Source organism: Elgaria multicarinata, chromosome 7, assembly GCF_023053635.1.
Source record: "Elgaria multicarinata webbii isolate HBS135686 ecotype San Diego chromosome 7, rElgMul1.1.pri, whole genome shotgun sequence".
Lineage (NCBI taxonomy): Eukaryota > Metazoa > Chordata > Lepidosauria > Squamata > Anguidae > Elgaria > Elgaria multicarinata.
This window is the reverse complement of record NC_086177.1, coordinates 63,824,997-63,841,320: the sequence shown is the minus strand read 5'-3', so window position 1 is coordinate 63,841,320 and position 16,324 is coordinate 63,824,997. Positions and strand designations below refer to the sequence as shown.

General features: G+C 38.6%; 1 protein-coding gene across 1 annotated transcript in view; it reads left to right on the top strand.

The window, feature by feature from the left end:
- PRKDC (protein kinase, DNA-activated, catalytic subunit) overlaps positions 1-16,324 on the top strand; it is a 122,949-nt gene that overhangs the window by 101,030 nt on the left and 5,595 nt on the right. The window contains exons 72-84 of the mRNA XM_063130705.1: positions 279-459; positions 1,157-1,317; positions 1,988-2,199; positions 3,722-3,809; positions 4,001-4,144; positions 4,784-4,988; positions 5,866-5,933; positions 6,254-6,474; positions 8,785-8,877; positions 10,541-10,630; positions 14,091-14,162; positions 14,674-14,875; positions 15,683-15,871. Coding sequence (XP_062986775.1) covers positions 279-459; positions 1,157-1,317; positions 1,988-2,199; positions 3,722-3,809; positions 4,001-4,144; positions 4,784-4,988; positions 5,866-5,933; positions 6,254-6,474; positions 8,785-8,877; positions 10,541-10,630; positions 14,091-14,162; positions 14,674-14,875; positions 15,683-15,871 — 1,926 coding nt within the window. The remainder of the gene's footprint in view (positions 1-278; positions 460-1,156; positions 1,318-1,987; positions 2,200-3,721; positions 3,810-4,000; positions 4,145-4,783; positions 4,989-5,865; positions 5,934-6,253; positions 6,475-8,784; positions 8,878-10,540; positions 10,631-14,090; positions 14,163-14,673; positions 14,876-15,682; positions 15,872-16,324) is intronic.

The window sequence follows — 16,324 nt, the reverse complement described above, 5'->3', positions numbered from 1 at the left end:
ACATCCAGGTAGCCAATGTATTCCATCTGTATTTTTCTCTATAAAGCTGAGAGGAAAATATGTTACATATACTTCCTTCTGTAAATAACTAGATTTAAATTCAAATGTATTTCCTTTGTTTTTGTCTTTTATCTGGAAAATTAATTATTATTCCCTTTTGTAAAAATCATATATAACCTTTGGTTTCTTCATGATTTTGAAATTAGTTTTTATTCTGTATTTTGCTCTGTACATGTATAATGCTTGGTCATGGGGCTCGTGATTTGTTGTGATTTCAGGTAATAGCAGGTTTGAACAAGAGAGCTTTCCAGTGCTTCAGCAGGGCTATGAGGAAAGCTGAAGAAGAGGTACAGTCCATCTCATCTGAACACATAGATACTAAAGGTGTCATAGATGCATATATGACATTAGCTAATTTCTGTGATGGTCATCTCCGTAAAGAAGAAGAAAGCTCAGCAGGTGAGTTACAAAGGGTGACTTGTTCATTCCAGTTATGCAACTGTGAAGAAGATTGATGGGAGAGAATTTAAACCAAATTGATACATTCTTCTTTGATATAGCTAAGTCACTATCAGTTGGTTTCTACCATGTCAGTTTTGCATTGTTAAAGTTTTATGTTAAGAGATAGTCTATACAGGTTTGAATTCTAGTGTTCATGTTCTGGCATGGTAAATTCATGCTCTCACCAAGCTAATGGTATAACATTTTCCCCATGCAAAACTGACATAATAAAATAAGCTTATGGTGGTTTTACATCCTCAAAAAGAAACATGTTAGTCAACTTAAGATGGTTACAAAAATAGTAGGTTACATTTAAAGAAATTGTTTTAAACAGTAATTGCTTTGCATATAATATACCTGCATCTGTGCATTTTGGATACCCCGAAGTCATCAGTATTTTACTTTTAAAACTTCAGCCTGGCCTGCCATTAATACTTATGAGTCATAAGGCAGGGAGAGACAGTAATAATAATATCTACATTTGGCAAAATGCTCAACGCAGTAGAACCACATTGTCCCAGTTAAGTGCCCAACAAAGGCAAAAAATGCTTTCTTTTACATAAGTTTTGATAAGGTGCTTTATTGCCATAGAGAAAGATAACTTGTATAGGTAGTACAAACCATTGTTTCTGTTGGTGTTTTTATCTCTTGTCAGATATAAATGCTGTGGATTTACAGGCATTCCCAGCCATTGTTGTGGATAAAGTAATAAAAGCTTTAAAACTGAATTCAGAAGAAGCTAGGTTAAAATTTCCCAGGCTATTACAAATTGTGGAGAGGTATCCCCAGGAGACTTTGGACCTCATGGTACAAGAGGTGAGTATTCCCATCTCAGTGGGCAAACAAATAAAAAGGGTGTGGGTTTTGAAATAACATTAAATTATTTAGGGTCGTTGAAACAAAAAGGAATTGGAAAAAGTTCCAAAAGGATCTTTCCAAACTGGGTGAACAGCCAATAAAGTAGCAAATGCAGTTCAATGTAAGTAAGTGTAAAGTGAGGCAGATTGAGATAAAAAAAATTCTAACTATATATATATATATATATATATGGGTTCTGAACTGGCAGCGACAGGCTAGGAAAGACATCTTGGTTTCATGCTCAATGCAGCAGCTGTGGAAAAGGCCAAATTCCATGTCAAAAGGAAAGGAGTCATTAATAAAACTGCAAATAATGCAAATATATACGGCATTTTGGGGTCTAGTTTGGTTGCTTTCCTGCTTTTGCACCTCTAGTTATATGCACTGACTACACGATTCTCTTCCAATGACAGTTGTGTTTCAGTCTCGTTTATCTCAGCTCTAATCAATTTTAGAAGCTTATTGTGATGTACTTTGGCTTAGTCAACATTTGATGCTGACTGATACAATTCATACACATTTCCAGATGAAAAATTTCAATAGGAAAAGTGTTCTCCTCTGACTGCTTCAGCTGATTTGCGGTATTGTTTGCTCTCGCCCACATTCACAAATATCCTATGTTTTACAGATTTCCTCAGTTCCTTGCTGGCAGTTCATTGGCTGGATCAGCCAGCTGATGGCGATGCTTGATAAGGAGGAAGCACCGGCTGTGCAGTATACAGTGGAAGAAATTGCCAACATTTACCCACAGGCGATAGTGTATCCCTTCATGATCAGCAGTGAAAGCTTTTCTTTCCAGGAAACTATCATGGGCACTAAGAACAAGGAATTTGTAGCAAGGTGGTATTAAAAATGACCGAAATATTTTTGGAAGCAAATGATTTTGTTAGCAAAAATAAGTGATATTTTCTAATGAGAACAAATGTATTGTTTGTAAATTATCTTACAGATAGTATTTGTTTTTGGTTTCTAAATGCATGCGCTTGTGTGGTAAGAAATAGGCGTTCTTTGCACTTCCTTTAGCTCTTCTGTTCCTCCTTCTTTTTACAAACTTGTAGGCTAGATCCAGATATCAGCCTGCGGGAAAGGGGTGGGCTGTGGGGCCATGCTGAGTGGGGTGGGCTATGATACACAGAGTTGTGGGTAGGGTGGAATTCATAAAAACAAAATAGGCAGAGATACCCCTGAGTGGGGTAGAAGGTATCTCTGCTCAATCCCCCCTTCCTTTCATCCTCCTGTGCCACAGTCCACCCCACGCAGCAGGGGCCCCTGACTTTTGGAGGACTCTGTGGATTGGCAGTCAAGAAGAGGGAAGGAAAGTCAGCTTCTGTCCATCTCCTTCCGTTGGCAGATATCTGGATCCATACCATTGACAGCTAACATAAAAATAAAAACTGTTTTCCCCTCCTATTTTTTAATTATATTTAAATTTTGAGAATTAAACTGGAGTTTAGCACCCACTTGCACGAGTGTATTTTCACTGGGATGGATCTAGACTAAATTAGGTGTGCTCAATCTCCATTAAAATCAGTGTGAAAAGTCACGTATAAGTAATTCTAGTCACATCGATGGCAATGGTAAAATAACAGTGCATTCTTATACATGTCTACTCACTGAAGTAAGCTCTACTGAATACAATGAGATTTCTTCCCTGGCAAGTGTGTATAGGTTTGCAGCCTAGGTCTAACTAACTTAGGTTGCAATGTTATACCCATTTATCTGGGAGTATGCTCCATGAGACTTACTTCTGAGGAGACACATATACAATCGCACTGTCAAGCTGGTGCTTTCCAGGTGTTTTGGACCACAACTCCCACTAACCCTGAGAGGAGAAGAGTTTTGAACGTGTGGATTTGAATAGGGCAGTTCAAAAATGTGTAGGTAAACAGTGAAGAAGCTAATGACATGCTTTACCATTGAGGAACAGCTGTTCCACAAAGCTGGTTCACACGACATGACAGCACACGGTGGCTTAATTTACCTGAGGAGGTAACCTGTTGTGCTGAATACCCACAGGCACCATTTTTGCATGGCGCCTATATTTTTGCTGTGGCTTGTCATGTCATGCAAACCCAGATGGCAGGGTTACGTTGAGGGTTAGACAAGCCATGGCAAGCAGCATGCAAAAATGGAGCCCGACACAATGCCACAGCCCCCACGGTTAAATTGAGCCACAGTGGGTTGTTGTGTCATGTGGACTTAATCACTGTGTGCATGGCCCTGGGTTTTGGTCTTGCGATTCTTCAGTTCTGTTTAGCAAAGCTTGTTTTGTGAGTTGAACTATATTGCTTGTTCACAAAGCAGAAAGGAATGTTTCAGTGACAGTTATTTTATTTTTCGTGTGTGATCTCTTCTTTCATAGGATGAAAAGCAAATTAGATAGAGGAGGTGTGGTGCAAGATTTTGTCCATGCCTTGGAGCAGCTTTCCAACCCTGCAATGCTCTTCAAGGTACAATAGCCAAATCCTTCATAATATGATATGATCTAGATGTTATTCTGTTTATTATTTATGTAGTGCTTTTTGAGTATTCAGGATACATCTGGCCATCAGAATAAGTAGTGAAGTTGTTTCCTGTGTTTAAACTCTTGCCTTCTATTTGCATGCAAAAAGAGAAAAGTATTTTTATTCTGAATTCACAGGATTGGACTGATGATGTAAAAAATGAGATGGGGAAAACTAAGATAAATAAAAATAACATCCAGCAGTTGTATAATGGAATGTACCAGAAGTTGGGAGATTTACAGGCTCCAGGTCTTGGGTTGTTCAGAAGGCGATTTATTCAGGTATGTATTGATATGCCAGTTGAATTTTATTGATGTCTAGAAGCAGAGTGAAAATATAATGGAAATCCTGACTTGCATGGTTAAATTTATCAGGATCCTGTCTTTCTTGTAACTGAATAGGCCTCAGAAATTGATGTTAACTGTAGTTACCTGTCCTAGTAATGTTACCATTCCTCACTGTAATACGTTGCACAAATCTTGGCTTTATATGGCATTTGCAGGATTTGAAGCAATTCTAAAGGGACTCAAGCATGGCTTTTAAAGATTACTCTGAAGACCCTGAAATCTGTTCTAGTCTAAATATAACCAATTGCACATCTCTTAGGCAGTTTCCTTCCCATTCCCCCTGCTTCTTTTGAGCCAATCTGTAGGAGTTGTTGAGGCACGTGAAAGCCATAGCTTTTAATACGGATGATGATTCTGTCAAGTTGAGTTATACTAGCTGACCTTCCTGTCTGTAAAGTAGTGTATATGACTATATCACATTAATTTCAAACAACATACACAATCTGCATGCCAAGGGGCATAACTGAAAGTTAACAACTTCTGGCAATTTGCCCAAGGTAGCCATATCAAGGTAGTCTAAATAGTTTTCCCTGTTATAAAGCTAATGTGTGTCTTAAAAATTTTCTACTTCAGAAATTTGGGAAGGAATTCGAGAATTGTTTTGGAAAAGGAGGTTCCACGCTGCTGGATATGAAAGCCAGGGTCTTCAACACTATTGCAGACTCACTTTTATCAAAAATGAGAGAATTTCAGAAAGAACCTGGGAATCTGAAGGAGTGCTCATCTTGGATGAGTGAGTTCAAACCAGAATTCTTGAAGACTGAGCTGGAAGTCCCTGGTAAGCTAAGTATTCAATTAGTAAAAGGAATAATTAGTAAATGAAAAAAAAATCCTAATGGAAGGATTATGAACGCATATCCTTACATTTCATGTTTTATATAGTCACTTTATTGGCCCTAATTATCAACTCTAGATGATGAACTAAGAGATATTTTCTGTGTCAGACGTTATGATTTCCTCTTTATACCTTGTTCCCAAATTGAACTAGTTTCAATAGTATTGATTTTTATTATTATTGTTTTGATCTGATCAAGATTTATCTTTTATTTTTGAGGGCTCTGTTCCCTCCAAATGTATAGAATGTCAAAATCTAATAATTGAAGTAAAAAAGAAAAGAGAAGTAAAAAAAGCATCATAGCTGAAATATGGTTATAAAAGAATAATTGTGCTCCTCCAGAATAAGAACTACTAAACTACTAGGAACACCAAATATGTGGGTTCCTGAATGAGACACTCTTTCTTCCTACTGGTCACAATCCAGTGTTACAGAACATCAGGGATGCTCTTGGGTCATTAGAGGAGACAAGCTCTTCCCTAGAAGAAAAGGTGGCTGGGGATTAGGCTAAGAGGCCCTTCCAATTCCTCCGCAGAGCCAGTCTTGCACCTGCCTCCTCTGCAAATAAATACAAGTTTCTGGGACTGAAATAACTAGCAGACCAGGAGTCTTAAACATGTCAGCAAACCTCTTCTTTGGGGGGCAGATTCACTTTCATGTGGGGAGGATCCTAAGTACAAACAGCTTCCTGCTTGGTTAAAGTCATAAAAATAGGCTGTCAGTCACTGGTATTTTCTACCGGTGTAGTGTGCTAAGGATGTTACTACTTTATTCGCTTAATCAAATAAGCATTTTGAAGAATTACTTTTTACTTACTCAGGTCAATATGATGGTAAAGGAAAGCCATTGCCAGAATACCATGCAAAAATTTCTGGATTTGACGAGCGGGTATGTTAATAGAAATGAATACTGTTTGTTAATGTTATGGTAGAAAATTAATGTATATAAGAAAATAATCCAGCATTCCCACCTTGATCTGATCTATTTCTGCTCATTCCAATATATTAATAACATAAATATCTTTTTTAAATTATATATAGTGCTTCTATAACACCATCTGGTGAAATTACACAGATCAGCATTTTTAATGGATTTTCATATTACACAGAAATCATTGGAACGTTTCTTATCAGCTAATTCCTATACTATATTTTCTTGTCTTTTCTAAGTGAAAACTACGCTTTTTCCTTTATCCTATTTTGTCCAAGATAAAAGTAATGCAGTCCATCCGGAAACCAAAGCGCATAATTATCAGAGGTAGTGATGAGCAGGAATATCCCTTCCTTGTGAAAGGAGGAGAAGATCTCCGGCAAGACCAGCGCATTGAGCAGCTCTTTGATGTTATGAATACTGTCCTCTTACGAGATGCTGCCTGCAGCCAAAGAAACATGCAATTAAAAACATATCAAGTTATTCCAATGACCACCAGGTAGGCAATAGCTGGTCTGACATATAACATATATGAGCCAATCTTTATTGCATAAATTAGTAGGCGAAATATAATAGGTCTCTATAGCATACCCACCCTATAGGCAAAAGTTAAACACCAATAATTACAAACTCTTAATTCCTCATTATATGTAATAAAAGGATTATTGTGGAGCTATTTAAAATATTAAAGCAAATGTTTTAGTATATCATATTCATATTGGACAAGGAGTGTTTCAGAGCCATAACCAAATTGATACATTTTAAGGAAAAGCTCTGTGTTCTCTAATTGCTTATTTCAAAGTTCATGTATCTTTCCTTGAAGTCATAGTTTTAAAGATTTGAGGCAGACTTCTGAAAAAGAGTAGGCAGTTACGTCCTTGAACTGTCCCTGTATATCCTCCTATGCATGGCTTGACTAGGCCTACAGTCAAAGCACCAACCTCCTCAATTGTGCAGTAAAAATAAGTAAATATGTGCATTACAGATACTACGGAAGATTATTGGGTATCTATCACTATGTCTTGCTACTGCTTAATGCGCACAGAAGTATAACTCTAAAATTAACTTTCATTTGCTTGAGTAAAGCAGAAGGGCTGTTTCAAACCTTACCTCTTGCATACCTATTACTTCCTCTTTCATGTATATGGAATTTTATTAATATCTCTGAGCAATGAGACAAAGGTGTCTTTTAAAGTTATCCACCAATTTGTGTCCTCTGCATTTTTTACCCATCTTTGTAAATTATGGGAAGTAATACAGATTGGTAACTGATTAAAGAACAGAAGCAAAGAGTATGAATAAATAATAAATTCTTGCAATGGAAGGATGTAAACAGAGGGGACTCACAATGATCTACTTTAGGACTAATGCTTTTTTACTTGTTTATAAATGATCTGGAATTAGAAAAGAATGGTGAAGTGTCTTAAGTATGCTGATAACACCAAATTATTAAGAGTGGTTAAAACAGAAAGGGATTGCAAAGAGCTCCGAAAGGATATGTATAAATTGGAACAATGGGTATTAAAATGGCAAATGCGATTCATTGGGCGGTATCCAGTGGAGTCTTTAAATCCCCATTGATTCTGTTTTGCCCTGCCGATTCCCTTCTGGAAGTGGAGTCCACTGTTTGCAGAATGGAGATTGCAGAACGGGAACTGGAAACAAGCAAAAATGCTCATTTCTGGAACTGGACAGGAAATAAGTGGAGTGCTGCACATCTGCTCCTATCCAGAAATGAATGTTTCTATTGGTTTTGGGGCTTTCTCTAGGAAGCATTAAATCTCGGTTGTGAAAGGGGTACATCCCACTTGCACAATGGGACCCACTTCTTATACACGAAAATTGGTGGCATAAGTACCACATTGGATACAGCCTAATGTAAGCAAGTGTAAAGTGATGCATGTTTGGTGAAAAAAATTCCAACTTTATGTATATGCTACTGGGATCTGAGCTAATGGTGATTGACCAAAAAAGAAAACAACCCCAAAAGAAATCTTAGGGTTGTGGTAGACAGCTCAATAAAAATGTCAACCCAGTGTGCAGCTGCTTTGAAAAAGGCAAGAAGGCATCTTGTGCATAATTAGAGAAATTGAAATTAAAACTGCCAATATCAGACTGCCATTATGAATACTGCCTAAGATTATTGTGCGGCCACACTTGGAATTTTGGTCACAGCACCTAATAATAAGGGATATTGAAAAAGGTGCAGAAAAGGGCCAACAAAAATGATCAAGGGGCTACAGCAACTCCCAATGAGAAAAGTTACAATGTCTGGCCTCTTTAGCTTGGAAAAAGGGTGAGTAAAGGGAGACATGACGGAGATGTACAAAATTATGCATGGCGTGGAGAAAATGGATAGACATTTTTTTCTCTTCCCCTCATAATACTAGAATCTAGGATCAACCTATGAAAGATTGGTGGGAGATCCAAGGTAGATGAAAGGAAGTACTTCTTCACGTATTTAAACAATAGAATTCAGTACTACAAGATGTACTGTAATGATGGCCACCAATGTGGATGGCTTTAAAAGTGGATTAGACAAATTCATGGCGGAGAAGGCTATCAATGAATGCTACCTCCAATGTCAGCGGCCGAATGCCTCTGTATACCAGTTGCTGGGGAACGCATGAAGCAGGTTGTTATTACACTCATGTCTTACTTGTGGGTTTCTCTTAGGCATCTCGTTGGACAGTGTGAACAGAATGCAGGACTCGATAGATTCTTTGTCTGATCCAGCATGGCTGTTATACTGTTCTTTGTTTATTTTTTCCATATTATTTACATATGCCTCGGATATATTTTCTTACAGGCTAGGACTGATTGAATGGCTTGAGAATACTTGTACTTTAAAAGAGTTCCTTTTGAAGAGCATGTCTGAACAGGAAAAGAATGATTATAACAGGTAATGACCATGTATAACTCTTTTTTTCTGGCTTGTTAATACATGCCTATGGAGATATGCAAAGAAGTGTAACAGTTGATTAGCATTACTTCCTGCAGTAATGTCCATTGGAACAGTTGACATTAAACTTCAGAAGTCAAAAGTATTTCCTGCCCTAGATTAATTATTGGCAGCTGTTTGTTTAATGGGTGTCATTTCACCTCTAACCCAGATTCTCTGCCTACTTATTTAAACGAAAGAGCTTGCTATCACTTGTGTCTTCTTCATCATCACCATTTTCTTATCAATGATTGCTTTTTACAAGCAAGGGATTTTTTTATTTTAGCTTGAATAAGCAGGAACTGAACTTCAGTCAGAATGGAGAGCAATGTAAATGCATGCTCAGCACTGATGGAAGCGGGTTATCATGCCTGGGGTAATAGACAGGGAGAGTCTCTGAGGAGCTGTCACTCTTAACTTACCACTTTATAGAAGCCAAATCTAAGACACTTTTCATTATGGAACTAACTTGTAATCAAATGAACAAATATTTTAATGTTGAAACTATTCCCTAAGTGTGTTGTCAAACATTGTACAATTGCAATGGAATTGCATTGTACAATTGCAGTTGTTTGTGAATACTCAATTCTAGAAAGCTGTTTTTCTATATCTTGGTGCCTGTTCTTGTGTATCAGGTCTCATTGAGCTATTCTCTATAAGATATTTGTGGCATTATTGATTTGGCAGCTCCATTAATGTTGGATTTGAATTTGTAAAGTAGTTCCAACATTTCAGTTCTATACCTTTCTAAAAAAAACCTATTCAGCTAAACAAAAATATGTATCAGCACTACCTAACTTCTGTCTTTTAATTTGCTGTGAAAGATGTTGAATAAGAAATAACAAAACAGTAAACATTGCCCACAATGTAACAGATTCTTTTTCCCCCAATGGGTATTTAAGCAGTTGCTGGTATGTGTGTTTTTAACAGTTTGAATGGACTTAATTCCACCCAGCATTGGTAATTAACTGTTAATAAAAAGGGGGGAAATGGTAAAAAAAAAAAAAGAATGCTGACAGATATAACGATCATGTGCAAGTAAATATTTTTTAGAAAAAAGCATTTCTTAGTGAAACAAATTATGAATTATTGTTAATTGTATAAAATTAGTATTTTTAAAAGGTGATTGTGAAATGAGCTCAGTTAAATATGAATGGTTTCAATATGGGGCATGAGGTGGAGTGTTCCTCACTCTGAATGAAGCTAACTGTGCCTGTTAGTTCCATGTTGAAAGGAACAGTTCACTCATCTCTCGTAGCTCTATGTTAATTGGAAGAAGGGAGAAGTAAAAGGACAAAGCTTGCTTAATGTGAGAGCAAAGGGATTTTGCAAGTCAGAAACTTGTAAAATTGCATCCTATTTGAATAGGAATTTTCTGTAAATAAATACTCCTTCCTGCACTTCAGGACAAAACAGTAGAATCCGTTCTTGTAGGAGCTTATTTTTCTATAATGCTCAATACAATATCTCACTCTGTGAAAAATGGTTTGATACATTAATTGTTCTTACCCATTGTACCTTGATAGTTAAAAATCAGAAAACAAGTATGGCATTACAAGCCTTTCAGGTGATGTATAAAGTAAATTGCTCGGGCGTTGTCTTTGTGTGTTTTTCCCTTTACCAGCCCCAATGGTCCGCTTGCTGATTATAGCAATTGGCTGACGAAGATGGGGGGGATTAAAGAGACTGTTCCACGCTACATGCCTATGTACAAGTAAGTCTTGGAAACAATCGTTATCCATTAATAGCACTTCTTCTCTGATTAGTGGTAATAGGGAAATTCTAGTTGTGCTAGTATCTGCTGACTCACAGCCACAGCAAATGTTCTTCCATCTATCACAGACTGGAAGTTAGGAACAAACTTTTGCCTACTTTTTCAGAGGCAGCAATTCTGCAGTGTGACTGTGTGTGAACATATGCATTGGCCCTCTTCCCCCCCCCCTTCCTTCTCTGCATTGGCAAGAAGCAGCCAATTCTTGCAAAAACACAAGAATTCCTCAGGACAATTTCAAAGTCTTCTCTTCTTGAGAAGATAGGAAACACCGATAGATTGAATTCTGGGCTCTGCTTCTTGCAGTGCTAGTCGTATTCTCTATGGTGGGCCAATTTTTCCTGAGAATAGCAAGTACAGACTTTGCTCCTGTAGTGTTTATTTGAACAAACTGCAGGTATTTGGTAATCTGTTTCTTTTATTTGGAGTCCATGCCGCTATTCTTTTCTGATAGGGCTCTATTATCTGGAGGCTGCTTTTCATGTTAGGACTATTATGTAGAAGCTACTTTAAATTGTTCCATGGATGGGTTGTGTGCTCACGATTAGTTTGTCACTCCGAAGATCCAAACAAAAAGGTTTGTAGTGACTTGATGAGTCATTGCATTTAGTATGAACAGTATAGGAGTTGTTAAAGACTTAAGGTGCACTTGTAAAGCTGAATTAACTTTATCAAGAAGGCCTAAGATGGGAGGTCAACAGTGAAAGCAGAGAGTAAGCATTCTCACAGAGATACTGAGAATGGGGTGGAGGAAGGTTAACTGAGGGTTGTAAGGCTATGATGATATTTTAAGCCCAATCCACAAGCCAGGTAAATATGGCATCTTTGAAATTAAGCTAAAACCAGTCTAGTTGGTTAAAGTAAATGCAAGTTTACAGAAGACATACCCTCCTGAATAATCCCTACAGAAGTACTTAACACTCTTTTGTTCATTTGTCCACAGCTTTTGGTGCAAATATTTTGGGCAAAGACCATTTTGTTGCAAAGTACTTATTTAATATCATACAACATTGGTATTAAAATGCTAAAGATAATGATTTAAGAATAATATATTCTATATGCAGCTAAGAACCAGGCAAAACCCAGTTTCCTCTGCTTGATTACTGATTTGTTCCTGCAGTTCATACTCTCCATGTTGGTATGAGGAAGATATCCCACAATGAGTTCACTCACCCTGTCATCCAGGAAAAAGCAGGGATTTTCAGTTACTTTATTGGTTCCAGGCCTCTCCTTGCCAGTTCGTCCTGGCTTTTCACTCAGCTACTTCTACCATTACTATCATTCTCATGGCTGTAAAAACATTTATTTTCTTATCTGTAACTTTTTTTAGTTTCTGTTCCTTTTGTTGCTCCTTTTTCACCTTTTATTATGGCTCCACTGGCAAGCTCCAAGTCTGCATTCAAACACAAAGTGGTGACTCATGCAAGGATAGTCAGAAAACAAAGAGCATGCGCACCCTCGCCTCCTGCAAGGAGTATGTTTTTGCTGGTGACACCCAAGATGATTAGCTCCTGAGATAGTAGCCAATAAGGAGGAGGCCCCAAATAAGAAAGGAACAAAAAAGCCGAAGGGCAAGGGGTGGAACCTGGACTATGTCCAAAAAGATTTATTATGGCCTACGCAGTTTGGACTGTGTAGAGTCCTTCATCAGGGCACTTCATACAACAACATGAGCTCACTTCTCTCCTGAGCGATAGCGTGCTATGTTTTAGCTCCTAAGCTAACCAGTTTGCTGGCTCACACCAGTCTTGCCAAAATGGAATGGGAAAACTGCAGTCCAGTGGTAAGGGAGATGGCTGAGGTTGCGGGAGTTAGGGCGCTTACATCAGCCAGCCACACCACCCTCTCCTGAGACAACATGTAGCTCATGATTAGGCTCAATTTAGGCTCAAAAGAAGATGGAAGATGATAGCAGGAACCAGATGCAATAACTACAAATGAGTGAGAATGCTTAATGATTCCCCCCCGAAGGATTAATTATTCCCCCCCAAAGGAGTCCTGCTAGATTAGACGAGTAGCCATTTTGGACGGTGGTTTTGATTTCTCCCAGCAGGAAGAAGCCACCATTCCTTCCACCTCTTCCGATCTATGACAAGGGAATAAAAGGGCACCCCATCACCACCATGAACATTTCTCAATAGATAAATTTGTACTTTTCTAACACACCATGGTAATATTAGGTAACTTGAATGATTATTAGATACGCAAGTTGCTAGAACACACTGTGCACAGAAGTGTACTCTTGACTCACATCATGCTGCTGCTGCTGCTGCTTCTCATAGAATCATAGAATAGCAGAGTTGGAAGGGGCCTACAAGGCCATCGAGTCCAACACCCCCTCTCCTTCTCCTCCTCCTCCTCCACCACCACCACCACCACCAAATCCTAAAAACAGAAAAAGGACCCAGCTGCATTCCTTTGGAGACTCCAAGGAGGGTTCTCCCAACCCATAATCTATAACCAAGGTTTGGGCCACTAGGCCACATAACTGAGGGGAATGGTCAGACATAGAAACAATAGTAGATCTTACAGATTTTTTTTTAATAGAGATGACTTTATACCCTTGTCATTCAAAGCTATTGCCTCCAAAGCATGCGTATTTCTGGTATCCAAGGTGTTATGCATCTCCAAACATCCACACATTACAGCACACTAAACTAGATCAGCAGCCACCTTGGCCGCTTTAAGCACCAATGCATCCTTGGCTGAGATATGCAAGGCAGCAACTTAGAAAAAGTCCAAATTCTCTTATTAGACATGATAAAATCGACACATATGCCTCTGCAAATGCTTCCTTTGGTAGGTTGGTACTCCAGTAGATGGTAGTGTCATAGTAGACTCAGTTAATTAGTAAATCTTCCCACCCAAATTGATAGCTAGGTTTAGCATGTCTCCTTGTGGGATGCTTTTCTCACACCAACCTGGAGAATAGAACATTGGTACTTACCAAGAAAGTTCCTTCTAGGTTGGTGTGCATTAGGCATCTCAACCACACCCTTATTTTTCATTGAGGCTATACATACAGAATTTTAGAGCAACTGACCTCTGTGTCCTCAAGCTGGTCCTTTTCCTGCAAGGCTCTAGTCAACTATTCCTTCAGATGTGATAACTGTCTTAACATTAATCTGCATGGCCTTGTGGTCTTTTTTATGACTCTACCTGGGTGACCTATAGCCATGGATTGAACTGGCAAGGCAGCGCCTGGGACCAGTAGAGTAATTGAAAATCTGTCACATGGTCCCTGCTTTTCCCTGGGCGAGAGGGGTTGTTAACCCTGTGTGGGATATCTTCTGCACACCAACACGGAAGGAACTTTCTCAATAAGTGCCAATGATCCATTCTCTAAGTAGGTTAATAGTATTAATTATGGTTCTAGTGATTGGTGTCTTGCTCTCTCTTTTAGGAGAGCTAGCCGTACAGAAACAATTATGTCTTTCCAGCGACGAGAGAAACGTGTTCCTGAAGACTTGCTAAGGTGTGTATTCTCATATGCTGTAGGCTTTGAAATAGCAGTAGCAATTAGCTTAATGATGCCTACTAGTTGCTTAGAAATTCCCATCTGGCCAAGAGCCACAGACCCCTTGTTTTCCCATGTCCTCTGCTTTCTCTCACTCCCAGTTCATGGACAGGCTGCTGGCCCACAATTCCTAACATAAAACGAAAACACCCTCCCTAAGAGGTCCTCACGGATCAGCCTGTGCAGCTGTAATACTGGCTGAGGCTGGAACCTGAGCCTTTTCCCCCAGCTGTGCTGGATTCGGCTGATGGGATTAGAGTCCAACAGGATCAGGGGTGGGTATGCACAAGTTCCTAACCCCTACCTTTAGCCTTTTTAGCATGGAAAGGTGAAAAGAAGGGGGATTCTTTGTTATTACTGTTTTTCATATCCTAGAAGCTGTGCCTCTGGAATCTGGGAGCATCATGTAATTCCTAAGTTACATTTTAGCCCCTGCTAATATATATATTTAAATATCGCTTTTCTTAAGGAGAGCCTTTGTCAAGATGAGTACAACTCCAGAGGCCTTTCTGTCTCTGCGATCCCATTTTGCGAGCTCCCATGCATTGATGTGTATCAGCCACTGGCTTGTTGGTATTGGAGACAGACACTTGTCCAATTTTATGATCACGATGGAGACAGGTGGCATGGTGGGAATAGACTTCGGACATGCATTTGGTTCAGCTACACAGGTATTCTCCCTCTGTACTTTGCCCAGTTAAGTAGGTGAAGCCATACTAAATTTTCTAGATTGTTTGTTTTAAATAAATAAATAATTTCCTTCTTTTGGGGGTAGTTAACAGCATGAAGCAACACATTGAATATTACTCCCATATCCCTTTTGCACTTTGCACACAACTTATTGAATATTTTCCATTTCTTCAACAGTAAGAAGTTAAAACTAGATCTAGTCATCTCAAAGATCTATTATAGTCATTAGTGAGCAAGATCTTATTGGGATAGCTGAAAATTAAAAAAAATAAAATGTGCCTAAGCATGGTAATTTTTCAAATGTATTTTTTTATCTTTTACTTTCCATTAATGTTCCAAACTCAGATTGATCATAAAAACAATAATGAATACAGCATCACTAGTAAAACAAATTCTAATTTTTAAAAAAATACCTAATAAAACAATACTAATGAAACAAATAAAGCATAGGGAGGTGAGGGTAAGTTAGAATGGTGAGTGTCTAAGCAGTGGCAACAACAGAATGGATCATCTTTGCCAAAATGACCAGATAAAAAGTAGAAAGGAAGGCAGGTTTAAGTATGTTGTAGTGACTCCTAGATTGGGCAGCCCTCAGCTCCTTGGAGGAAAGGCAGGATAAAAACAATCAATATGTTAATACTTCATATTGGTTTCATTAGTACCATGTTCCTTTAAATAACAAACTCTTCTGCTGTGTGACAACCTCCCCCCCCCCCGATAAATTAGCAGTTCTTGTTGACTTTGTTGATTTGTCAGTAGCTTCTATTTTTAATTTTCCTTGTTTGCAGTTTCTGCCTGTACCAGAGTTGATGCCTATACGTTTGACTCGCCAGTTCATTAATTTAATGTTACCCATGAAGGAATCAGGTCTTATTTATAGAGTGATGGTACATTCCTTAAGAGCCTACCGTGCAGATCAAGATTTTCTGATTAATACTATGGATATATTTGTGAAGGAGCCTTCATTGGATTGGAAAGTATGTTATCCTTTTGTTAATTCTGGTTTATCTGAGCAAATCAAGATAAATGGTTTTGTATAATTCTGTAAGGAAGAGAGAATGGCTAGATGACCTGTCAAGTTCTTATTTAGTAATTCATGAGTATACTTGAAGTTTCCCAATCTTAGGCTGTATTGTGCTTGTTGAGGTGCATGACCTGGTTTGCATGTCACTGCAGCAATTCCTTGTTGTGCACCAGCAAGAACGGCTTTTAGTTAACAAGCCATGAAATGGGTTATTTTGTGGCATGCAAATCTGGAAACTCTGGAAACAGCCCAGAGTTAAGATGACAAACCATGGGTCAACTCTGGGTTGCTTAGCCCATAAACAATCCAGAGTTTCCAGGTATGCACATCATGAAACTAAAAAGGGAAATGGCTCCTGCACTCTGCTTGTCCCCAGCAATTCCTGGGTTAAACAACCCAAGAATTG